This window comes from Musa acuminata, chromosome BXJ1-8 (genome assembly GCF_036884655.1).
Source record: "Musa acuminata AAA Group cultivar baxijiao chromosome BXJ1-8, Cavendish_Baxijiao_AAA, whole genome shotgun sequence".
Classification (NCBI taxonomy): Eukaryota; Viridiplantae; Streptophyta; class Magnoliopsida; order Zingiberales; family Musaceae; genus Musa; species Musa acuminata.
Genome location: NC_088334.1, coordinates 47,748,596 through 47,774,045, shown reverse-complemented (window position 1 = coordinate 47,774,045; position 25,450 = coordinate 47,748,596). Strand labels below are relative to the sequence as shown.

Here is a 25,450-nt window from a genome sequence, read left to right as displayed (position 1 = left end):
TGTTAATGAGCTAGGTATGGATATAGGGTGAGAGTGTTCTATCCGTTTCAGCCCTCATGCCGCCATAATCATCTTCCTCCAACACGATGCGAGCACGCTCAATAAGGAGAGCTAATGCGTGGCAAACATGATGGCTCGATATTAAGCTTCAGTGGTTGATCAAGAACTCCAACCGATCAAATTTGCTCTAAAGAAGAGAATGTAAACTGATGTATGTAGATGTTATGCCATCGTAAACATGGATGCATGCCAAATCAGCGAATTCCTTAGGCTGCAGGTAGATCTGGCTGGCTGGCCATGTTCCGATGGAGAGATGATCGGCTAATCGCAGCTTCCCACTCGGAGAAGATCAAAGACATCTATTCTGCAATCATGCGTGGAAGAGACAAAGACACCTCTTGCTGGAATAGCTGTTTAATCTTCAGGTACGTTCCACATCTCACAGCACGAAGGAATGCTGACGTAGCCTTCCTTCTTATCACACGTACACAGCCGTATGCTTCTCTCTCTCTACTATCCCTAAACCTTGTTGTTCAGTCATTAACTGCAGGGTAGAAACAGAACATTGTGAGCCAATCAAGTCTTGACAACTCGTGATAATGCAATCCACAATGGTGAGTTCCATGAGAAGCTGTTCTCCAAGAAAACACCAGAGATCAACTATTTTGTACAGGTTATTGTCGGTAATCAGTTCTCTGATTGCAAAGATTTTTCTCGGCTGAACCTGTTGCAACAATGTTGGTAGACAACACAGTTCTACATCGAATGGAATACCTTAGTGGTGACGCTTCTCTTCTGGCAGCAAAATTCTTGGAACCCAAGCATGATGCCAGCAACCAACGCTAATATCTGCAGATCCAAGTAAATAATTCTTCAGCCACCAGGAAATTTTATTCTTAATGCTAAGATATACAAAACTACAATAAATAGGGTTCGAATTAAATAGGCAAATATGATATCTCAAGTATGCCAATCAATAATTACCCATGAGCTGGGCTTCCAGAACCTATAATTCTGTTGGTAAGAGAAATAAAACTTAATCCTGGTTGACTGTAACACATTCGACCAGTAGGAGACGATATCCACTGAATTTTTTTGATCATAAACACAAGTGAAAACATGACTCAAATTCATGTACGGAAGGTATTGTTCCGAGTATCACTTACAAGGGGGATACCTAAAAATAGGGGCTTTGGTCAGAGAAATGAGATCCAGATTCTAACAGTTTAACTTTCAGCTCTGCTATGGGTGTAGGTCAAATAAAAAGTTAAGGTCCAAGTCAAGTTTGGATACAATGTAGGCTTAACAACAATGAATCTATATAAAATATGTTTTGTGAACTGAAAATACTAAAAATCCAAACATAAATCTATTTCATGTTAAAATTAACTAATTAGTCATAATGAAAGAATGCTCAAGTAGATAGTCTCAAACACCCCAACATCGAAAGGAAAATATGCTTTGAAATAATAACTACTAGAATGTTGACAAGTTATGTGAATAAAATAACTACACAATCAAGTTACTCATTATGAATGTAAAGACTATGATAGCAATACATCCTATTAGAAATAAAATTACTTGTTTCAATGGGTCTTCTCTGAGAAATATACCCTTTTAATACGGCCAGGAGTCCCCAAGTCAAGGTCAGGTCGATTCTAAGTAGGATCCAGGTCAGATGCAGGTAATGGATAAGAATGTCTTCTCTATTTATTGAAAGAACAAAGGAACAAAACTAGTGCAAAGCAGGCACCCACACAAGCTCCTCCATATACAAGATCAATATTTTGTTAGTGATACCAGTGATTTGGAGGGGATCTCTCAAAAAGTAATTTCCTAAACATGAACTTGCTGATAACTAGAACTTCGTATCAGCTTTCCAAAGTTTGGAACTTGTAGGGAAACATAAGACATCAATTGTCATCACAATATCAAGCTTATCCACCAAACTTAAACCAACATAAGCAACTTAGTCAAGAAAGAAGATAGTCATGAATGATACTTGATGAATGTGTCTGCTTTGAATATCAAGCTGAGATTGCTTCAACAAGAAAGTAAAATGTAAATTGATATGAAATATCTAGAAAACTAGATTTTCATAGCAGCTCGGCCTATTAGCATAGTTTATTATGATCAGTTCCGTTGGGTTAGCACGCAACACAAATCTTGGAATTGCCAATTTATCACCAGTTAGAAAACATCAACTGCAGATGCAAGAGTGTTCCAAAGCCCTCACAAGAGCAGCATGTGAACAATGAAACTAAGAATGTACCAAGGATGACTGGAACGCGGAAAGATTATATAACAGCTACAAAGAAAAGCAGCAAGTAACTGACAGCAACTGATAATGAAAAAGAAATCAAAAGTGAAAAGGGTGGACATGTCACCTACTTCAATGGAGGATAATTTCTAATCCTGATAGATGGAATCATGTCCACATATTGCGCAAGTGTTTGCTCCACAAGCAATGGACATTGTCAATCACATGCTGCAAACTTCTGCTGAAAGATTCAGCAGATAAATGAGAGTGTCATGAAACACCACATTTTCTTTTATATCTAACTCAGTAGATACGAAATCAAAGAGAGAAGACACCGAATTCATACTAGCAATTGATTAACTTTCATCATCCAATATTTTCAAAAGTATTCTTCTCCTAGATCACATTCCTCATGGACATCAAATCACGATGCTGCTTACTGTGCAATCTTAGCCTACCTTGAGATTAGTTACAAATTATATTTCTACCAGTATTTATTGTCCAGTAATTGCAAAAACATAGAAAAACCCTCAGGTAAGACAAAAGTTGGAGACACTCCGATGTTGTCTGGCTCCAAACTTTCAATGTACTTAAAGGGTTCCACTAGAAAACAAAATTATTCAAGGTTGTCCTTAATCATAAAGCGATTGATTTTTGGGATGTAGGATTATGGTGGCTATTTGTCCTTGCTTTAAAAAACAGTAATGGCATCCAAATCCCATAAATCTTTTCTAATTTACTACATGACTCTTCAGCAAACTTGAACATACTTTCGCCAAAATAAATTCCTGCAAACAAACTTATCAACTGGAGCATGCATATGTTACCTAATTTCGAGGTTTACCAGGAAACCTAGGTAACACATTCAACATGAAACCAACAATAAAAGGAACAGTGTTCTTTGAGGACTTTCGTACCAAAAGAATGCCTATCTCCGAATGAATTCTTTGCTTGCCCTAAACAATAGAAGAACAATTTCATTCAAATAAGAAACTTTTTTTTTCCTCTCTGACAGCTTATTTTACCCAGAGAATTTGATAAGAATTCTTCTAGGGGCTAAAGCTACGTATGCAATTAAAGCATAAATTAAGCAAGAAGCACAGACATAGAAGAATTTTTGCTCTAAGGAGACATCTCTAGTAATCGAACTAAGAAGAATAAGCTGACTCACAGTCCGGCAGTAAAGCTCACCAGATCTCCATCGTCAGAACACATAGAGAAAGGAACTTTTAGCGGTAAGCATCAAAAGATCAACTCATAAACTACCATAGAAACAAATGAAAAGGGCGAATGTGGGGTTCACCAAAGCCACTCCTTCCATTCGAAGAATACGCCTCCTCTCTTCGACACCGCAAACATCTCCTCGTAAGGAGCCACGAACTCTCCAAAGGCCAAGCCCCCGAAGACCAGCCGTCCGCAGCCGGCGGGAGGTCGAAAAGCGGAATGGAGCACGAGCCAGCGAGGTCGCCGAAGACCTCGGCGTAGTCGTCCAGGCGAGCAGCGACCTGTGTCGCGATGACGTCGGCGTAGGCGGAAGCCCCGTGGCGGTACCGCTGCCGCCTCCTCCGCGGCGGCTCCCAGATCCCACCATGGGAGGAGAAAGGGGTTTGGATTTAGGGCATCATCGCGACCATCTCATCGTTCTCTCCCGTTCGGCTCCGAGGATTCTGACGACGAAGAGGAGAAAGCAGAGTAAAAAGGAAAGAGAGACCAGCAGAAGCAGGCGCCTCCGTTTCTGGTGGTGGTGAACAACAACGGCGACGGGTGGGATGAAGAAAAGCTTCCGAGTTTGAATATGATCGTCATCGATGCGGCCGCTTCTGATGCCTTTCAGAGAGGGAGGAAACGGGGAGCAGCTCCTTCGGACAAGCCGGTAAGAGTCGGTCTCAGATTTCAAAAACAGCGGGGCCCACAAAGAACTCGCTGAGCCCTCAGGAATACGATCCATTTAAAAATAATAATAATAATAATTAACTCATTAACATCGTCGACACACGCAAAATATAGCGTTATAAACTCAGTCCCTCGTAATGACTCAATATTAAATCGATTTTAATATTAATTATCATAATTTTTGATGAAATGATTAATCTATCAACATTTAAATCATTAATTTAAATTTAAATTTAAAAAATAATATATTTATTATTCATATTCACTTTGGATGTGAAACCAATAGAATGTATTTATTGTGTATTTACTGCTCATCAATTATATCGACATAAAACTCCTATCTGTAGTTATACGAATCAAATCTGATTCACATGTAACCTAATCGGACTTAAAGTGGGCCGGACAGCGTAGGCTGATTTCCAAATCTCTGGTTGGACCGGGCGGTCGGGTCCGATTCAGACGTACCGACAAGAGGACTCGGACGGTTTGGTGAGTACGTGATGAGGTCGGTGGCGACCTGCAGGTGATAAGCTGGTCCATGTCGTCATCGATGTTGGCAGGTCGAGCCTCTGTTGCGTGTGCACGTGCTTTTAGGTGGAAAGCAGGAGGAGGAGATGGCCATGCTAATGTCATGCTTGGATTCGGGAAGCATGTGGGCGTTGATGTCACGGTGAGCATGGATGGTAGACACCGGTGAGACGGCTTCGTCTTCCTTATTGATCGAGGCGCATCCATAAATCACAAAAGAGAAAGGGGGGGGGGGAGGGGTTTGATCCAATCAATGTGCTCATTAGCATGGTCCAACAATGAAAGGTCTCATTCGGGAAGGAGTACTGCACAGGTAAAGGAGGAGGACGAGCTTAATTAATAATACATCAGTCATGTAAAAGATGCGACGACGATGCTTTGCTTTAATTTCTAATCTCATCCCAATGCCACGGGCAGTACAAACATGAAGAAAAGACAACGTGTCCAGAAAAAGTGAGACTGCCATATGGCCTCAACCATGCATCTTTAATGCAACAGGAACAAGGACAAACATGATGCTGGTGATCTTGGTTTACACTGCAAGTGAAGAACTGCACAGGAGTGCAGTGTTTTGCATGATCATTGCCGCTATTGTATGTTGTTGACGCAAAGGAAGATAACATGATCATTCATGCATGCACTGTGAAATCCTGTGGACTTGGATCCGGAGGATTCTACGGATGCAAAGGTCCGACTTGCTGTGTCTTGCAGCTGGAAATGTTGGAGTTTAGTGGAGGAAGAAGAGATCTTCTGTAAGATCATCAACCACATCGCCTTCTCCTTCACAGAAAGCAAAAAACCAAGGAAAGAATAGCACCAATGCGAGTTGAAGATGATGATGATGATGATGCAAAAGGATGGAAGAAGAAAAGCGCAGCTCGAATCAGAAAACCAACAAGTGGAATACAGATGTTTCATTTCCCTTCTTCTCCATGCCTCCTCCACTCCCTCGTAAACCCTAGCAACACAACGACATAAATTGAGAAGAGGACAGGATCATGGCCCTCACAAGCTGCTGCTGCTGCTGTCAATCTTGAGGCGGGTGCGGTTGATGCAGGTGCTGCTGTGCCGAGGGTTCATCCTCGCTTGCTGGTTGCTGCTGCTTCTTGAACAAGTGCTTGTTGTTGTGCATCCAGACCTTCAAGACCTGCCTCCTCACCCCGGCCTTGGCGCAGAATTCCTGGACCTGAGCCTCGTCTTGCTTCTGAATCCTCCACCCCACCCGATCCGCGAAAGCCAGCATCTTCTCCTTCTGCTCCACCGTGAACTTGGTCCGGAACCGCTTCCTCTGCGCGGTGGCCGGCGTCGGCGCCCCGGCATTGATCCTCTCCTCGCTCGATGACTCCGTTGTCGTCCCCCCGCTCGCGCTGGCGTTGCCTCCGAAGGCCACGAGGGCGGAGGAAGGCGTGGTGGGAGAACCGAAGGGGAATTGCTTGTGGTGGTGGTGGTGTTGGGGAGGAGGAGGGAGGAGGAGAGCAGGACGGGCGGCGACTCGGTAGTAGGGGTCAGTAGCCTCGTTGTCACCGTCGGTCTCCTTGCGGTGGAAGCTCCTGTGGCAGCCGCAGGCCGCGCACTTCAGCCCCCCGGGCGTGGACGGCTCGCCCTCCGGCATGAACTCGCCACAGCCATCGAGGACGTGGCCGCCGATGCCGGCCGCGTGATTGCGGAGACATTCTTTGTACCTGACGGAGACATCGGCCGTGGCAGCGGACGTCAAGTTCCTAGCCGCGGCGGTAGATTTGGAGTCAGGTGTAGTTGCACCACCGACTGCAACCGGATCGGAGTTCCTCACAACAGACAGAGAGGCTTGGTGATCTACAGCAGCAGCTGTAGTTGGGTGAACCGATGATGGCATGGTGATTCCATAGAAACCGGAATTCCTAGCAGCTGATGAGCCACTTCCACTTCCTCCTCCTCTGCTGGGGGAGATCAGAGAGGAAAAAGGATTGAGGACGGGTTTGGAGAAAGCTGATCCTCTAATAGGAGGAGGAGGAGGAGGAGGAGGAGGATTGTAACCTAGAGATGTGGAAGAAGGTAGCTCTATCTCCTCCTCCTCATCGACAACAGCAGCTTGGTTCTTATATTCCATAAATCCCAGCTCTCCTCCTCTACCTAGATTTCATCTTCCACAGCATCCATAAGAGAAGGAGAACCCAACAGAGGGAAGGGACACTGTTGAAGCTCTTATTGCACACTGAAAAGAGCACAGATGAGATGAGAGGGACAGGTCGAGAACGTGCAGCACTGAAGCGGTCAGCAGCTAATGTGATTTGGGTGTGGGGGTGAAACAAACAGTGTGAAAGATGAGAAGGGAGTGGCAATGAGTAATACTGGGGTTGGATTTCCTACCATCCATCTCTTCTTCTTCTTCTTCTTCTTCTTCTTCTTCTTCTTATACGTATCGCTCCATGTCATACCTCTCTCCCTCCCTCTCTCTCTCTCTGTAGCTTGCATTCATGTGTGGTCTCCATGTCTCCATCCCTTAACCCTTATCTACACTATCTCTACGGTGCACCACAGAATCCTCTCTCTCTCTCACTTGTCTCTGTGTTGATTGAATTGGAAGGGTTGGCGAATTGAAAGGGAGTGGGTCCTTCACTGTCTTCAACCACATCAGTCTTGTTGGTGTGTCAGACTGCAGCACTAAAACTCTTTCTCTTTCCTTCATTTTACCGGAGCCAACCTCGCCATCTTTTTCACATCGCTTTCTTCTTCTCACCTACATTGCTCCTCCTCCATGGCTGTCTTCAACTTTACCTTTGTGGTGGACTAATTGGCTCGCTGATTTGTTGGCTGAGATAGCATAGCGCACCGCTGCTCCGTCCGGGAATCAAATCAACACACTAATACGTTAAAGCCCGTGCATCGTACATGAGATCAAAATCGGAGCCTTTCTGTTCTTACTTGAGATGGAAAATGCTTTTAAGATAGCATTGAATTCGATTTGGGTTAAAAAAATATTGGGTAATTCACCAAAAATAAAAATCCTACTTTATAGGCATCTACCAGAAGTTGGGTGTGGACACCCCTAAGCTGACATATCCTTGTTCTTAAATGTGAATCTACCTAAATTTGACTTTAAAATATTAAAATCACCTAAAATTAAAAAAATAATGAAATCACTATTTGTGTAATATTTATCTACCATGTTGAGAGATTAAGGTGAATTAGATAATTTTTCATGATATTACACTCATAAATGACCTATGTTAAACTCCATTATAGGGTCAACCCATAAACATATCAACTTTGACTTACAAAATTCCCAAATCAAGTTTCAAAAATTCAAATAAAAAATTAAATAAACATGAAATGAAGGTGGGAGGTTCAATGAATCATATAACAGATACAATCCGTATCTGATATGATATTATTTGGAAGGAGGGAGAAAAAAAAAAAAGTACAGTGTATTCAGGAGCCTACAATACTTAAAAGATGAGGCAGAGTCATGGCTTCCAAAGATTGGAGCTGGTGGATCCTAAATCCATCTGAAGAATCAAGAACAGTACTGTTAAGCATCAGGGAAAGCACTACTTGGTTAAACTTCATTACAAGAATATATATATATATACACCATGAGGAGGTCATGTTCTATAAAAGAAAGATCATGGCAACGACTACCCCAACATCTTCCTCTTAACTTGGTGATAGAGATGGACGCCAACTTCCTCCAATTGCTAGTACTGCCAAAAAATGTGAGAGAAGTCATGCCTCGCGCTCATATCACATGTTCATACATCCTCGTAACCATGTGCAATGCAATAAAAATCTACACAAAAGGAAAACGGATTGGTAACGAGCAAACATTATGTCGGAAGAACACCGACAGATCATCCAATCCCACAATACTTTGGTTTATGTATTTTACATGTAGAACATTTCTAGGATATGACGTCGCATCCAACCTTCAGCTTAGCTGTGACGGGCTGAGCAAGAACAGATGCCAACAGACAACATATGGCAACCTTTAAGACAATTCATCCAACATTCTTCCACTCCTAAGCTTTTGCATATGACTGGAACAAGTGATTCAAAAAGTCCATCTTCCATGATAATTGGACAAAGTAGATCTATTTATATTAATTTTGTGCAGCATAGCATCATAGGTGTTCCATCTGTGATGTGACACCAGAACTCCGACGAAAGAAATTGTGCGCCGAGATGAGTGCACTCAAAGCGAGGGCAACAAAAGCTAGGAATGAGATGGCAATAGACACATTTGCCATGTCCATGAATTCATCACTTCCGAATCTAGACATCCAAAGATCATTACGGGAGGCAGCCACAGAGGATGCAGCAATCAGAAGGTAAGCCAGTATCTGCAACAAGCAAAACTTCAGGAACAGATTCAATTGATGCTTAAAACACTCAAGATAGTTACAGCTTTTGATTCAGGAATGCTTCGATCAAAGAGATATTTTGCAATTTTGGCACTTTGACATGTTATATTACCTTTGAGATGACATAAAAAAGAACACGGGGTACCTGAACTTCTGTCTCCAAACCAAATCAAGAGAGTATACACACTGTATCTTGTCCCATGGTTAATATAACAAACCTATAATTCATCTACTTAACAAAGGACTTAACAAATCAAGAGAGTATACACACTGTATCAAGAGAGCATGAAGCATAAAGGACTTAACAAACCTATAATTCATCTACTTCTAACTTCAAAAAAATATAAACCAGAAGATACAATATACAAAAGCTCATGTTGAGACTGAAAAAGTAGTTCACAATACCAGACTCTGCTCAGCATCAGTAGTATCATAAGCAAAGTGTAAACCGCTCTGAAGACTTTGTCCATCATAATTAGGTCAATGTCATATTAATTGACAGGGAATGGATTTCCAGTCTTAGTAATGTTATAGTTATAAACCTAGTATTGTAGCTTAAAGGACATTGTTAAAATACGCTATGGACAGTGACTATGTTTAACTAGAGGCTTTATACACCCTTTGGATGTCCTACCTACTTAAAAACCCATTTATGCTTCTTTTTCTCTCATGAGCAAAACAGAAGCATCAAATTAGATTATGGGCCTATCTTGGTCTGGTTCAAATGAAATGAAAAACTTCAGTTTTCTTTTGTCTCTTAGAATCTCTGACCCCCGAAGATAACACAGCCATACAGCCAAACAATTATCCTTTGACAAGTTATAACCGATGGAATGGCCACAAAATTTTGATCTTTAATGATCTTAGAGGTTACCCGAACTAAAGGAAAGCAAGGCTACTTGATTCTTTTTAATTAGAGATGAGATTTGTATTAGAAAAACGAACTGAACTGAAGAACTGTATTCGGTGTATAGTATAAGTGGTCGACATTCACCAGTCCAAGAAAATAAAATCAACACAAGGAATTCATGACCTGACTGGTGATGTCAACAAGTAAACAAGGCTTCTTGATGTCATTTGCCTCACATTCTCCAACATAAACGCAAGTCCTAAAACAGCACATAGATTATATGATCTTCTAAACAGTGAATTCAGATAATATAATATTATATATATATATAGGAGAACGAGATTTATACCCACCTGATCCATTGTGAGGTCGAAGTAGTAATTGATCGGACTGCGGATGATGTATTTCTTAAGGATCACTTGGTGGACCTTCGCGTAAATGTGGAACGCTGAGTAGCCGAAAGCAATCGCAGTGACAGAAACCAAGTACCTGCAGCCACCAAACAACAAGAGACGAACACCGCTCGATATCGCGACATATAAACCTCAGCAAAGATCCAAAAGACGAGACCACATTTTAGGTGGGACGGACCATCAGCTAGAAGCTCTCGAATGGAGGAAAACATCGGTTCGTACCGGTACTCGCTGTATCGGCCGAAGGAGTCGCCGGCCCACCCCTCGGTGTTGTCTGCAACCATGACCGAGAACGACACGAGACACAGTAACGCAGCGGAGACCCTAAGTCCGAGCGCCGCCCTCATCACCGCCCGTCGCCGCAGGCTCCACGGCACCGCCCTGAGACCATTCTCCCCCTTCCTCGAGACACGGCCGCCACCCTCCCCGCCATCGACAACACTCACCATGACGGCTAACTCGTCCAGGCTCAGCCGGCCAGCCACCGCCAGCGCCGTGACCGCCGGCTTCGGGGACTCCGGCCTCTCGGGGGTGTTGTGAGGCGGAGGCGGTGGCGATCGCTCGGGGGAACTCATCGGCCTCACTTCAAAGCGTGCCCGGAGGAGAAGAGAAGGGAATTGGAGAGGCATTGAGAGACTACCATCTACGGTGTAACTCATCGGGAGAAATGGAGTATATTTTTCTGGCCTAAACACGAATCTCAACGAAGGAAATGCACTAAAGAGAATAAAGTAAATTTACTCGACATAAATCGGATTAAGAAAAGTTTAGAATTGGATTAAATTATGATGGCAATTTATTGAGTCAGTTACAGCTTTTCTAACTGATCATTGCCTAAATTCCCTATTCGACAGTTTGAAATTTTAAGATACAATAAGAAATTAATTGCGGATGTAATATATATTATTGTTTTATTGTTGGAAAAGATGACAATATTTGTCTCATGAGTCTTGCTCTTTCCACTCCAATTCCCTACTAGTTGTAAATCTTGGAGAACAATGTCAACTTTGCTTGTAAATTGTCAACACTAATGCTTACCAAATGCTTTACACAGACTGATTCCATGAAAGTAGATAATAAACAAAATCAAACTATCAAATCTTGTTAAAACATACACTTCATCATGAATGAATATATTGTCATGCTCGACATTGGAGCCAATATTAATGTGGAGGGTTCAGGTTTGGTAATTCAACATCAACAAGAAATAGCAGTGCACGTTGGGGGCATGATAAAGCAATGGTTAGGAACCTATGCTTTCTCCTCACCCTATAAATCCCCGGTAATCAGGTGCAGATACAATTAGCTACTTTTCCTCCGTGCCCGAGGCTTTCTTTTGCTGTGGAAAGCCATGACATGCAGAATATTAACCATCTCATACTTTTGACTAGGAAAAAAAGAACTCCACTGCTCCTGGTACAAGAATCGATATCTTTATAAGTAAAGAGAGACCATTCTTCCAGGCACGACGAGGAAGCACGACTCTGGAAGGATTGCTTACATGATAGTTGGGCTCTTCATTATATTGTGTGCTGCAGAGGTTTGAAGGGATAACCTTGATGATCAGAGAGTTGAGAAGAATTCATGTGATTTGTAGTATTTATGGAGAACAACATTATAGAGAGGATGGACTGGCTCCAACAGGTTAGTGTAGGGACCCAACACTGCACTCGTTAATGGAGGTCCACCATCATCTTTTGACCAGCTATACTGAGACACGGACAGACCACTTAGGCAGTAGCATGAGTGGTAGAAGTCCCGCTGCTTGCCAGGCTTGTCCCTGAATCCTCCCTCAAGCACCTACAGATGCAATGCTTTAGGTGTTTCAAATATTGGAAAGATGAACAAGAGACGCCAGTGAACACAAGCATATGGTAAACAAAACTAAGCAAGAATTTGCGCTTCTGATAACATATGAAACAAGACCGTCTATACTATCATCACAACCATAAAACTAAAAGAACCTGCACAACTACTAAACAACCTGCACTTCCCTTCTATTTAAAAGAAAATATCAAGATGCTTCCATAACTTGACAAAGCTAACAAAACCCTAGTTTATTCTTGACAGAATCTCCCAAAACATGTTAGGAAAAAGAATCAGAAAAATAACATGCAAAAAGATGATTTCAATTTCCAAATTTTGCACAAGATATAAAACCGTCAATTAAATCCTCTGTACCAAAAATAGATGGAACACTTGCTAAATCCTAATGATGAAGTTGGACATGAGGCTAATTGCTGATGATTTTCATAACAAGGACATGTTAAGAGTGTGATCTAATTGATAAAAACTTCCCAAGTTCTATAACAAAAAACCTTAAAATAGCTCTTGAATCCCATTATGCATTAGTTTTAGAATTAAACTTTTGAATAAACTGGATACAGAGTTTTCTTCATTATCCAGTACATACCTGGGAACATAGGAGTATATATTGCTGCAAAGCGATACTATGGAATAAAGGGCCACATTCAGTATGTCTTCCTATAAAAGAAAAACCAAAATCTGAAAGTTCTTCTCCTGTTTCAAGATCATTCCACTACCAAGTCAGCACACCAAAATGCCAAGTAAGCAAAGTAGTTTAATGAAATGCAACAGCAAATAAAAAATACAAAAATAAAGTATCAGTATCTACTCAATTGTACAGAATATATATGATTCATACTGATGAATGCAAGTACAGCCCCTAACAGAGAAAAAAAAGAAGAAAAGAACAGGAAGGGAAATCATGGCATGATCAGCAGAACATAATTCTCATTTCTTTCAGAACTCTCCTGTATGAAAGAATACTACGAAGGATTTTGAACTAGCACAGTTCACATTCTTAGTACTCATGCAACAGACTGCATATGCCATATGCTAAATATCTCCAGTTATCAGTTGATTACAAACAGTAGATAATACAAACATGCCAAGATAAACATATTATAACTTGTTTCATTATAACATATATTAACAGGATCCCCATATCTCATTAGCAATCTAATGGTTCAAGTTAGCTCTAATTAAAAAAAGTTGATTTTGTCCTTGGTCATCATTATATAGCTGGCAGTTAGATAACCAGGCATTTCTGAATCATGTCAGGAAAAAGAATTATATACTTACATAGCCTTTTAAAGCATTCAATTCATATGATTGAAGCAGTTACAAATAAGAATGCTTGCAATTTCAACAGCTTTATAAGTCTACCTTCATTTTCAGGATGAGAAGTCCCAGCTCTGCATAAGTTTTCATCTTGGCCAGTTTCCTCTGCAGTGAAATTACATGATTTCTTACACTCAGCAGATGCCTGCACTCCACTGATAAAAGAGGACTCCAGCTGTTTGTGAACAATCGGCAATAGCCTTTGTGCCAAAGCAAGAACACCTCCCTAGTAAAATTTAAAATTTTAACTCTAATTTGGATGATTAAGAAAATAACTATAGAAAAAAGAAAGATAATTACTTGCCAAAAGGAGTAGCAACCGTCAACCAACTTATTTACTCGCCCTTGAAAGCCACACTCCACTCCTTGACGAGATGCTACCCAGTCCTAATTATACATTGCATGTAGACACTCTTAGGACCCCAAGTCTAGAAGTACAACACAAACACCAAACAAATAGGCATCTTGCAATAGAGAATTCAAATCAATTTTCATAAATATCAATGACAAGTGATGTTAGAACTTGCAACTCAACTTGCTGAGCTCAATACACTGGATAACATCTTAATCAAGGTTTTTAATTCCGAATAATACTGCCCGTACTAGGAGGTACATATTGGTCCACCAGTAGACCGGTACGTGGATCACCCGCTATCGAGCAATACTGTCGATTGGGGTTGTTTCCGCCCCATTACCACCTGGTACCGGATGGTATTAGCCAAGGGAGAAGAAAGAAGAGGAAGAAGAAGAGGAGAACTTGGAGATCTGGTGTCGCTCTCCCTCCTTGTCTGAGGCGGCGACGTCTCCTTGTCGCCCTTTTTTGCGCAGGGAGAAAGAAATGGTTTCTTCTTCCCACCTTCTCTCCGCAAGGGCAGAAAAGAGGCGACATCGCCTTTTTTTTCACTTATATATATATATATATAAGTAAAAAGGCAATGTCACCTCGTTTTTCTACCTGTGTGGGGAGAAGAAATCGAGCCACGCACCAAAAAGGGCGACGAGGGAGTCGCCCTTCTTTTTACTTATATATATATATATATATATATATATATATATATATATATATATATATATATATATATATATATATATATATATATATATTTTTTTTTTTTCTGTTTACACTGAATGGTACACCGAAATATACCGCTCAATATATAGTATCGTATCGTACCAAGCGAATCTCAAAACTTTGATACAGTACGAAATTTCAATCCTTGATCTTAATCAACTACAAATATATTCCATTCATTTAAAACCTTGATAAATAAGCATGCTAGTCATTGCACAAATATCCAAAATTCTTCTGTTACTAAATGGAAATTATAAGTTGACCACAGAATCAACATCCGCTTGCACTTACTATCAAGGAACCATGTTCAACTACCAATAAACAAACATATGTTAAGAGATAATGCATGTTTAGGAATGGATGATTGGTTAAGCTTTATACTTGTGTATAGATTAACAACTTGATATACTAGAACAAGATATACCACATAATTTGCAGGGAGATTCCTCATCCTCTGCTGCATAATAAAAAAATGCAGCTTCTCATTAACCAGAAGCCTTTGGGCCAGCAAATATAAGCTTCCTTTGTAACACCCCGATTAGTCCCACATCAAAAGTGAGTAAGACTAAGATTGGCTTATAAGAGTCTGATGAGTGTACTATCAACCTTAACTTAAACATTTTGGCTAGTGGTTTAGGCCAAACGAAGTTTATAAGCTAACTAACCCATCAGGCCTGGATCATAACATTTGGTATCAGAGCCAACCTAGTATTTGGGCACGATGAGAGGATTCGAATAAGAAAGGACTACCTGGATGGAGTCAGAAGACTCGTCATGGTGTGGAGCCACCACTAGGCTACACCTCACATGTGGTTTGATCTGGGCAATGCTAGGCCTTGACGAAAACATCAAGCTCTTGAGTGGAGGAAATTGTAGCACCCCAATTAGTACCACATCAGAAGTGAGTAAGATTAAGATTGGCTTATAAGGGTCAGTTGAGTGTACTACTATCAACTTCAGCTTAAACATTTTGGCTTATGGTTTGGACCAAACGAAACTAATAAGCCAATTAACCCATTAGGCCTGGGTCGTGACACCCTTGTTTGTAAGCCTACATATGAGATGATATTCAAAACTTGGTACGCTAATTAGTTTTAGATTCAGACTTTGTATTTAGCTTGTAGTTATTACAAGCTCACTCGCCTAGCTATGACCCAATAAACTTGAAATTCAAAGCCTATCTTCATTCACTAATAGAACTTAAGGCATACATAATATCCTCACAAATAGAAACTAAACATATGCATGCTTAGCTCATCCATATGCAGACCCAGAACAACAATAATAACAATGTGGGTGTGTGTGCACTACATGCCAGTCCATCCCTAACCAAACTTCTAGTAGTGGCATGGGCAGTAAATTAGCCTACCAAGCCAGACCTTTGCATGAACAATCTAGGACAGGTGTCATGGCATGCATGTTAAAATGATAGATACAATGCTGTGTCATTATATGCAGCAGCATCGCAACATATATGCAAGTGAAAAACAATCTTAGACACTAGTACATCTGATCGGCTTCAAGTTATTAAATGCATTTAAGATTATGCAAGTGAAAACATCTACAAAATTGCACATGCACAAATTTACACAAGTTTCGCATATACATATCTTATTCCAAATTTAAATACATTTAAAACTTTTCATCCGCTAAACACCCCAATAAGACACCATTTGATGTCAGAAAAGTTCCATTCTTATCAATTTAGGTGTTTCGCTCCATTCTAGACTTACACAGATGAAGTTAGTTTTGCTTTTGAACTAGGAAATGGTACTATTGACTTGCTAAATTGCAGAAAATGTAGGAAGAATTGGATGAAGTTAGTTTCGCTCCATTTCATGTGTCCAAACTCATGCCATTGAGTAACACATCTGCCATGGTATAAATACAACATAAGCATAATGACAGTAAAACACACTATGCCTTGAGATTCATTTATGCCAAATCCAAAAAGTACAGTTTCATCATGAATTCTTATCATAATCTTTTAAATGTTTGTTCCAGTTATTTATTAGATACTTTGAGCACTTGAAATATTGAAGATGCCAGTTACCAAAACCTTTGGCAGTATGAATTCACAATTCATAGGCTGACATATTTAAATTGTTGATTAACCAAAAACTTGGAACCATACTGAATTTACAATTCATAAGCTTCTGGATTGAAATATATAGGAGCAGAAATTAAGGTAAAGCATCAAGAGCAAATGAGAATATCCTTACAACTAAACTAGGCAAATCCAGCTTATCAGCCTCATTAATCAGAATCATTGTGGCCAGCCCACAGAATGTGTACCTTTAAGAAAAAGGAACATTGAGGGCTTGTAAATAATTCTTTTTCAGAAACTTTGAACCCAACAATGACAAAGCAAAAATAGTAATTGTTTAAAGAAAGCATACCCCCCATGAGCTTCTGAACCAGGCTCCCCAGCAATACCACCTTCATATGTTTGACAGCTGAAATTAACAAAATTTTGATCGCCAACTACATTTCAATATGCCGGGGGCAAACAGTAGTAGAAAAAAACAAGAAAAGGGTTTGTAGTGAATATGAAACTGGTAAAATATTTCATTGTAGTTTACATGCGACAATATTAATTGTGCATCACAATACTCATGATTCATAAACAATGACTTTTTCATAAAGCCTTTGTAATTTAGGAGGTCTACATGTGCTAGATCCTGAGATAATAATACACTCTGAAAATAAAAACTGAAATGCAAAAGGCCATTGCCTTGAGTAGCTACTCTTCAGAATGGCTCATTTACCCAGTGTAACAGAGACCAAAGCGCTCATAACTCATAGTTTCCTTTGCTGCTAAAACTTCTACCTCTAGTCAATAATGTAGTTCTGCTTGTTTAAAAGGTCAAGCATCACTGTCTCACAGAAGTTCATTGAAATTGTAAAATCAAAAGCATTTAGAATTTAAATGTAACCTGTTATTGATGCTTAGAGACCACTGCTAAAAGTTTCTTATAGCATATCAACTATTTTGATTAAATATCTCAAAGTTTTCTAAGATCTGGTATCGGTTTGCTAGCATGATTGATGACATGATTGAAGAATGAAGGCTTACAACCATGTCCAAGAAGCATCCACATTTCATTTCTTGGATGCTTTAGGCTTTCATCATTTGTGGCCTCTATGGTAATATTAAGGGGCACAAAAGCTATGCGGAAAGCTCAGTCGATACTGTAAAACCCTAAAAGAAACCCCCATTGTGTGCACCATCATATAAAGGCAATGAAAATTTTTTTATGCTATATATTATTGAAAATTTAAGTTATAGGAGGCCTTAAATTCTCAAAATTTCCAGTTATAGGGACCAACCTCAAAATATAATTTCCAAGATCTGTTACCAGCTCATCATCCAGAACATTGAGAATACTAGCAACCTGGTTTCACAAAGAATTGAAGCAACTTAAATAAAATGGAGTAAAATGACAAACATGCTTCGCTCATCACATTCTTCCAGCTTCTAGCATATATTAACAGAAATATGAACAAGAGGGGGAACTAACCGAGATTGCCGTATAGCAAGCACGAACATCAAGTTCACCGCCATTATGCATTCTGAGAAAATTAAAAAATGTGTATCACTAGAAAACCAAAATCATCAGTAAAACCTTCATATATTCCAGTGAAGCAAACAGCAGGTAAAACTGTTCATTGCATAAGAAAAGAGGATCCATTTATATGATAATCTGATAAAAAAAGTGACCGGATAGACAGTTCATCTTAAAAGTATATATAATGTGTCCCACAAGTTCAGCATGTTTCCTGGACTAATATGTTATTAGAATGTGCATGAGATACAGTTCAGTTAAGCTCCAATACATTTAGGCCAAGGCCTTACATGGATGTCTGTCCATTGTTTCGCTAAAACTTTGGAAAACATAACATCAGAATATCAGACTCTAAAACTACAAGACGACAATGGTTTAAGTCATCTCAAAACTATCTCAAAAGAGAACCTAGATACAATGGAAACAATCTAAAAATATATTGAGAAATTTCTTTAATCTGACTCATTTACAACTACCCGTATAATTTGATTTCCACCAACCAGGGCAACTTGAAAAGAAGTTTTGAAATAAGTAGTTAATAGATTGTCGAAGCACCACACGAAAAGGTCAGAACATTATAGGGGCAACCCAAAGCATATAAGTAGAACCAACAAGGATATAAAGTCCTGATTCAATGGGGGAAAATCTATGAGAGTGGATGGATACAGGGATACATCTGCCATTTCTTGATGTCCAATAGAGGTAAAGCAACACTATGTCTGAAGATCAGTAACAAGTTCTCCTTGAGTAAGAAAGACCCTACTTTCTAGTGTTGCTCACAACCACTTTCCAATGTTGCTAGCAGCCTTTGATTTTTCATATCGTCTGAAACCCAGGAATTCAATCAACAAAGATGCTAGATATCCACATGTCCAATTAATTACTACCATAGTCCTTAACAACATAGTTCATCTCAGCAAATTTACAAATAAAATCATGAAAAGATATGGAAAACCATTAATCATCAATGTGCTATAAACCATAAGAAATGTTGTAAATGAATGACATGGAAATTTTAGATACTAATAACCTTTGTTGTATCATGTAACCATGTAAAAATAATGTCAAGCAACACATACTTATACCTAATATGTTAATGCAGATCCTTGCATACAATATCTCTTTAACACTAGGTCCCACTTTATAATTAATGGTACCAATATCTTTATTTGATCTCTCCAAGAAGAAGGTAACACATGTTGATGTATCAAGCAACACATTAATTATGTCAAGCAACACATGTTGATGTAACCTCCCTGAGAAAAAGCTCATAATTGCTAAGACTGCATTTTGCTTTCACATATGTATGTAAGATCCCACTTTATAGCTATATCACTTTGATAGCCTGTAACTTCAATCAGATGATAAGTTTTTGCTCTCTATTAAGTGAAAGAACTTGTAAATATGCAAGAGGCTAATGTAAGTGCTATTAGTATGTTGAACACATTGAAAAGACTACAAGAAGTGCGATATTAGGCTGGCCCCATTAAAAATACAGCTAAAAATCAGTAGGTTCATATAACTAACCCAGACTGGTCAACTAAATAATCAAGCTCCCAAGCAAAACCAACTTGTGATGCAGACTACAGATCATGATATAGCTAATGATCAGTAGGTCTATGTGACTAACCCAGATTGGTGAACTAAATAATCAAGCTCCCAACACAAAACCAACTTGTGATGTAGACTGCAGATCATGATTCACGATTGAAGTATATTCTAAAAATATACATGCTCTTTGATAATTACGATTATAAAGACTATGTCCCCACAGTCTGCATGGTACCAATAGATATAGTGCACCACAATACTTGAGCGATAGAGATTGAGTAAATCACATAATTCAAATATCTTAAACATATAACATCAGAGTTTAAATTAATTGGATGTTCTTATAAAGAGAAAACAAATTTGAATATAAAGGCCGTTAAGCAATCCATTTTGTGCATTTATCATGTCATGTAAAATCCAAAGACAATCTCTTTTGATGCTAAAAACACATATATAACACTTTAATGTACAGGTTCAACAATGAACAAGCAATATAGTTTACAACAATACTTCGGAGAGAGAGTTTGGGTGCCTAAACTACTTGATCCAGACACTGTAAATCACATAACAACAAGACAATTCTTTTAGATTTATCTCAATTCATATAATCGGAATTAACAGTAGAGGATGCTATATCATTTTGCATATTCTTCCTTTCCTGTAAAGTCCATGTTGTTGGCACCATATTTTTGACGCTTCAGTCTCAACATATACAATCCAATCATTGAATCTCTGTGTACATGATTGAGATAAATATACGTACAAAGGTGTTACTAGCATAACATAAAATAGCATCCAGAAGTGAAATGTTGACTTAGCAGGGGCTTTTTAAGACAAGACATTGGAACAATAAGAAAAACTATGATTACTCGATTCATAGTCCAATTATTTCTTAGGCATAAATCCGTCACATATATTACTTGCATACATCCAAGTATGATTGTGAGAAATTATAAATGAATTAAACCTGAATGCACCTGAAGAATCTTTCATCTGCAGCAAAAACTTGAGCATATTTTCTCTGAGCACTCAAAAGATATTGAATCATGTAAGATTCTATTCAAATGACAAATTCAAACAAAAAAGCGACTAAAGATGCAGAGTTAGATCAGTGACCTATGTATAGATGACAACGACATCTCGCTTCCCAAAGTAATAAGTGTGTTAACAGCAGCATAAGTTGTTGCAAGATGAGGCATCTAACAGAGCAACAGATTTAGTAAATGTCAGAAATTCTAAAACAATATGATGATGCTGAAAATAGAAATTTGCACATGAACTTATTACAAATATAACCAAAAGATCAACGATGAGTCTCAGAAATTGTAACAATGAGTCATCTGTTTCAAATTCACCTCATACAAAGAAACAGTGACCAATTGGCTAAAGATTGCCCAAAAATCAACTGAGTCAAATCTCACTAATAACTAATAAATTGTTGTGGGGCAAAATTTTCTCCTTGACCCTGTAGTCTTATGCTAATAGAGTTTGTGAGATTTAATTGATACATTGTGGAGCAACGTGGAAGCCATAAAGTTCCCTACACTTTATTTAATTTCAGGTACATTATGGACAACATCCTCGCCCAACCTCAACGCATGAAGACGAGAAGAAAGATGGAATAAAGCTGAAAGATGTGGCCCTGCAATAGGATCCAAGCCCGTCCCTTGGGGATAATGTGAGTTTGAAGCACAGTGAGTTGTTTTCCTTTTTTTAAGTCCTCTTATTGTCATAAACAAAGCTGGGAGAGTCCTTAAACTATTAGAATTGATGTTCAGAAAATTTTAGACCTTTCTTCGGATAGATTTATATGGGATTCCAAAATTTCAAAAAACTCTTCCATACATTATCTAAAATACTATACAAATCCTCTCTTTTCTCTCTTTCACCCTTGGGAGGCCAACTATCCTTGAACTGAAGAATAAACTGACAAGAGAATCACATCCTATCACTTTTAATCCCTATGTCACCACAGTCTTCTACACCTATCTTCTCTTGAGTCACAGCTTCCTATGCTAAGTTGCTATTAAGATATTTTCATGAATAGAGAAATTCACACAATATTCAGCACTTTCCAGACATTATATGCTCGCAGGCATAAACAAATTATTTTCTCCAGTGCAACTTATAACGTAGTTTATCCAATCACACGTATGCTTAGCATACGTTGATTGCTTAGGACGTTACCAGTGATTGTACACACGACAAACTGTCACAGAGCCAAAGGCAAGTTTTAATAAAAGAAGCAATTAAAATAAGAAAGAACAAACCTGCCCTGGTCCACCACCATATCCACCATTTTTGTCCTGTGGGATTGCAACAAAAACAATTTCAATTCATACTTCAAAAGTAATTAAATCATCCACAATGACAACTCTTCAAGGACATTGTGCATCACACTAAACAAGGCATGGAACTAGACAAGTTAAACATCACCATAACAATCAGATTATAGTAAGCTAATTAATATTTCACCAACCATTAAATTGTAGTTGTACATAGCTACCAAAGAATTTAATACCATTAACTGAATATTAAAGCCAATATAGGAAGAAAAAAAAATCTAAAAAGGAAAAGTACACTAGCATATAACAGGTTTAGATTCTGCAGAACCTAAAAAATAAAATACAATTTCCCATACTAAGGAAGTGTAAACTGAGATTCTAAAGGGTGTAGTTTGGTGAAAATCTACAGAATGAACACTTCTAGAAGACAATTGCAGATTTAATATTTCCTTTTCTGAGATTAAAGTACCAAATAAAAAGGTATCAATATTACTTATACTGAAGGCACGAATGGGTAAAGAAAATTTTCTTTTAGGATTTGCTAATTATAGCATGGAAATAAGAAGATATTAGATGAGATACAAGAGAAAAACAAGGGAGAAATACAAACTCTGGCTCAAGGATAAACTTCAAGAAATGAGTGCGTCGTATCTCCGTACATCTCACATGTGGACAGTGCAATCACACCAACCAGAAAAAGAATATGGTGCCACACCAACCACAGTATCACACAATGTGGGGAAATACATGTTCATTCATTCAGCCATGTTTCTAATCCAATTCTTTCCTTCTTTAAATAGAACCACCACTAGAAAAAGAAAAGGAAAATTTATATTTTAAGAAATCATATTCCTTCATTTAAGATCAATAAATCATCCTTACATAGGTTCAGGAGAGCATGCACTTCCATTTTTCATTTGAGGGATGTCCTCCATCAGCAAGATATTCGGTTGGGATTAGTTTTCTTTCCTGCAAAGTTATCTTCAAAATCAAATATATCTTCTCAATTTTCTTCTTCCTTTTCTTCATCTTGGACTATCTTGGTTGGTGAAGTAGACTTACATAAGATAATACCATGTTGCAACTTGTTACATTTATAAAAACCCCATAAATTATCAAAAATATTCTAAATACAAGTTAGACAAAATAGCTCCTGCATCATGCTTTACAAATAAGAATTCTTGGGGATCATAATCAATGGTATTGATACATAAAAACTAAAGAAATGAAGGCAATGTGCCAAAAAGGAAGGCTTTGAATAGAATTTAGACCTCACAATGGGACAAAAATTGCACCACATTGTCTTCAAGTTCTGAGTTGACAGATTCTCCCATTAAAGTGATTGAGTGAATAATCCAATAGCATAGCCAAGGACGACTGCACTTATCAATTACAAAATAATCCAAATCGATATAATAAGAAATAAAAGCCATAAATTCTACTTAAAGATAAAATGGCTATGTAAAAAACACATTCATATATATATTACCAAAAATCTTACTTGGCATCTAGCACATGATAGTTTGGTCCAAGTTGCTTGAGCCCTCTTGTTAGAAATTCAATGTGTTTGTCACGCCAAAGTTCTAGCCTGCACATCTACTGATTTAGTTAAAAGGTTCAACCAAACTTTTTTTAGACTAAAAGATCAATGAAGCACATTCAAATAGAAGAAACAAACCTTGAAGAATGCAAAAGATTGATAAGCATTAAACAAGCATCAATTTCCTTTAAAAAAAAAAAAGATGGCCATCCTCAATTTACTTAAATAAAAAAGGAATGAGCAGAAAAGGAGGCAGAACCATTATGTACATTAAAGTGTGCCAATTCTCTTTAGAATATTTACATTACAAGTAAGTCATATACACACAACACATACTCATAATTAATTCCATTCTCATCTCTTCCATTTCCATCAAGTAAATCACAGCAGATAAGTGAATTTCAGGTGTACAAGCAGTTCGCTTGGGAAGCATGAAAATTTTCAAATAAAGGCAGATCATGTTACAGGCAGGTGATACGAATTTCTTTTGTTTGCAGGTGAGCTTCGTGTCAAGCACTGGCAATGAGAAGCTAAATTTACTAAAAATGTCTATGGAGTCTATTAGCACGATTTCTTCAAACCTTTAATACAAACAGAGGACAAGTACATTGATTAATTTCCATCTCATTATGATATAAATCGTTGCCAACAAGATGCCTTTGGTTATTTGTGTCAGTATTCTGGAATATAAAAGGCTAAATCGAATAATAATGTTGGTATTACTATTATGATTCCTAGATTATATATATACACCCACCATTTGATTGGCCAAGAACACAATCCTAGTGAGCTTGTCTCATCGAATCAGGAAAGGAGGAGGTCTTTACCTCATAAATTTTGACTTTCCATTCTTGTAGTTCAAATTTCTTCCCTCGCAGACAACCCTACCATTTTGCAAAGTTTCTCTAATTATATTTAACTTTAAGAACATGCATAATGTGAACTGCCTTTGCCTATGTCGATTGCTATTTCTTATGCACGTACCATTTTCTCGTTAATAAATCTCGAACACCAGAAGGCACCACAATTTCCTATTTCGCGTAAGTGGAACTAACTCAACGAGAATAATCTAACTAGTCAGTTTCCGAGCAAGAAATACGGCGAAATCGTCTCTTGTAGCTGTTCAGCGTGCGAGGGTTAAAGACTCAGCAGCGGCTGCACTTTCTCGAACAATCAGACCCGTCGGAGAAGAAAATATTCGACATCGACAGGAACGAAATTAGGGTTTCCCAGGAGTGATCGAGGGGGGAGGGCTTACGTGAAGGACCGGGTGTGGGGGGCGACGCCATGGAAGAGGCGGTAGATCCCGTAGACCTCCTGCTCGACCCTGAGCTGTTCCAGCTGCGTCGTGGTGAGCCTCCCTTGCCGGTCGGAGGGAGACGGCGGCGGGGAGACGGAGGAGGAGGAGCGGTTGGGAGAAGACTCCATGGGAGTGGAGCTACCGCTTCTTGGAAGACCGGAGGAGGAACAACGACCGGCGGCGGCGGCAGCTTCTCTCCTCGCTTCTCGCCTAGTGGTAGTAGTACGAATCCGGCGATCTTTTGTTTTGGGTGCTGCGCTGCGTCGGTGGGCGATGCGGAGCGGCATCACACCCGCTTTTGCTTTGCCTTTTGCTTGATGCCGGGTTTGATACCTCGCATAAAAAGAAGATGACCGCATAATTTCTTTATGAGTTTTTTGTATTTTATATTTGTACATTTTAATATTATATCCCTCCAACTATATTCAAAATCCTCCATATATATATACATATACATATATACAAAATAAAACTTTATAAAAATTAAAATTTAACTATCAAAATCATCCAACTATATCAAACTTTGTATAGTCAATCTTTCGATGCCATAATCATTTTCCAAACGAACTAAGCTTTGAATGATGAATCTAAATTAGTTGCATATAATTATAATACTATTTGTTTCCATTGAAATTCAAGGTAAGGGTTTGTTAATGTTGGAGCGTAATATTTATTTCCGAACTTGCTAATTTATATTAATAATAGATA

At 38.8% G+C, this 25,450-nt stretch overlaps 3 protein-coding genes and 1 long non-coding RNA gene across 8 annotated transcripts; all 4 read right to left on the bottom strand.

Moving 5' to 3' along the window:
* Nucleotides 1-155: 155 nt before the first annotated feature.
* Nucleotides 156-4,104, bottom strand: LOC135588363 (uncharacterized). The gene is made up of 3 exons (XR_010476225.1): nucleotides 3,432-4,104; nucleotides 775-849; nucleotides 156-544 (listed from the first exon to the last, which is right to left on the bottom strand). It is a non-coding gene; the product is annotated as an uncharacterized LOC135588363 (long non-coding RNA).
* Nucleotides 4,105-5,539: 1,435 nt separating this feature from the next.
* LOC135588362 (zinc-finger homeodomain protein 5-like) lies at nucleotides 5,540-7,099 on the bottom strand. Of its 2 annotated transcripts, XM_065080454.1 has the most exons (2): nucleotides 6,698-7,097; nucleotides 5,540-6,597 (listed from the first exon to the last, which is right to left on the bottom strand). In XM_065080454.1, the coding sequence occupies exon 2, from the start codon at nucleotides 6,534-6,536 to the stop codon at nucleotides 5,709-5,711; it is 828 nt and encodes a 275-aa protein (XP_064936526.1). In that variant the 5' UTR covers nucleotides 6,537-6,597; nucleotides 6,698-7,097; the 3' UTR covers nucleotides 5,540-5,708. The 2 variants fall into 2 exon arrangements, with proteins under 2 accessions (XP_064936526.1, XP_064936525.1); XM_065080453.1 differs by having other exon boundaries at nucleotides 5,540-7,099.
* Nucleotides 7,100-8,451: 1,352 nt separating this feature from the next.
* Nucleotides 8,452-10,968, bottom strand: LOC103996149 (CASP-like protein 4A2). Its single transcript, XM_009416996.3, has 3 exons — nucleotides 10,507-10,968; nucleotides 10,225-10,360; nucleotides 8,452-9,000 (listed from the first exon to the last, which is right to left on the bottom strand). Exons 1-3 carry the CDS (start codon nucleotides 10,941-10,943, stop codon nucleotides 8,782-8,784), a joined length of 792 nt encoding a protein of 263 aa, XP_009415271.2. The 5' UTR covers nucleotides 10,944-10,968; the 3' UTR covers nucleotides 8,452-8,781.
* Nucleotides 10,969-11,354: 386 nt separating this feature from the next.
* On the bottom strand, nucleotides 11,355-25,038 carry LOC103996150 (protein farnesyltransferase subunit beta). Of its 4 annotated transcripts, XR_672567.3 has the most exons (15): nucleotides 24,701-25,038; nucleotides 23,404-23,490; nucleotides 23,174-23,279; nucleotides 21,888-21,923; nucleotides 20,734-20,816; nucleotides 20,585-20,638; nucleotides 18,022-18,073; nucleotides 17,831-17,895; nucleotides 16,900-16,956; nucleotides 16,723-16,795; nucleotides 13,729-13,815; nucleotides 13,474-13,654; nucleotides 12,698-12,804; nucleotides 11,786-12,084; nucleotides 11,355-11,697 (listed from the first exon to the last, which is right to left on the bottom strand). XR_672567.3 is itself a non-coding variant. In XM_009416998.3 (14 exons), exons 1-14 carry the CDS (start codon nucleotides 25,027-25,029, stop codon nucleotides 11,848-11,850), a joined length of 1,554 nt encoding a protein of 517 aa, XP_009415273.2. In that variant the 5' UTR covers nucleotides 25,030-25,038; the 3' UTR covers nucleotides 11,355-11,847. The 4 variants fall into 4 exon arrangements, 3 of the variants coding, with proteins under 3 accessions (XP_009415273.2, XP_064936523.1, XP_064936524.1); XM_009416998.3 differs by having other exon boundaries at nucleotides 11,355-12,084; XM_065080452.1 differs by lacking the exon at nucleotides 11,355-11,697 and having other exon boundaries at nucleotides 11,856-12,098.
* Between the last annotated feature and the right edge of the window lie 412 nt (nucleotides 25,039-25,450).

Excerpts from the sequence above, each read along its gene's own strand:
- LOC135588362 (XM_065080453.1), bottom strand. The coding sequence starts at position 6,770 with ATGGAATATAAGAACCAAGCTGCTGTTGTCGATGAGGAGGAGGAGATA.
- LOC103996150 (XM_009416998.3), bottom strand. The coding sequence starts at position 25,029 with ATGCCGCTCCGCATCGCCCACCGACGCAGCGCAGCACCCAAAACAAAA. Across the intron at positions 18,074-20,584 it reads GATTCTTCAGGTGCATTCAG|AATGCATAATGGCGGTGAAC; the intron begins GTTTAATTCATT and ends TAATTTTCTCAG. Across the intron at positions 12,805-13,473 it reads TTCTCATCCTGAAAATGAAG|GAGAAGAACTTTCAGATTTT; the intron begins GTAGACTTATAA and ends ATCTTGAAACAG.
- LOC103996149 (XM_009416996.3), bottom strand. The coding sequence starts at position 10,943 with ATGAGTTACACCGTAGATGGTAGTCTCTCAATGCCTCTCCAATTCCCT. Across the intron at positions 10,361-10,506 it reads GGCCGATACAGCGAGTACCG|GTACTTGGTTTCTGTCACTG; the intron begins GTACGAACCGAT and ends TGGTGGCTGCAG. Across the intron at positions 9,001-10,224 it reads TCGACCTCACAATGGATCAG|ATACTGGCTTACCTTCTGAT; the intron begins GTGGGTATAAAT and ends TGCTTGTTGCAG.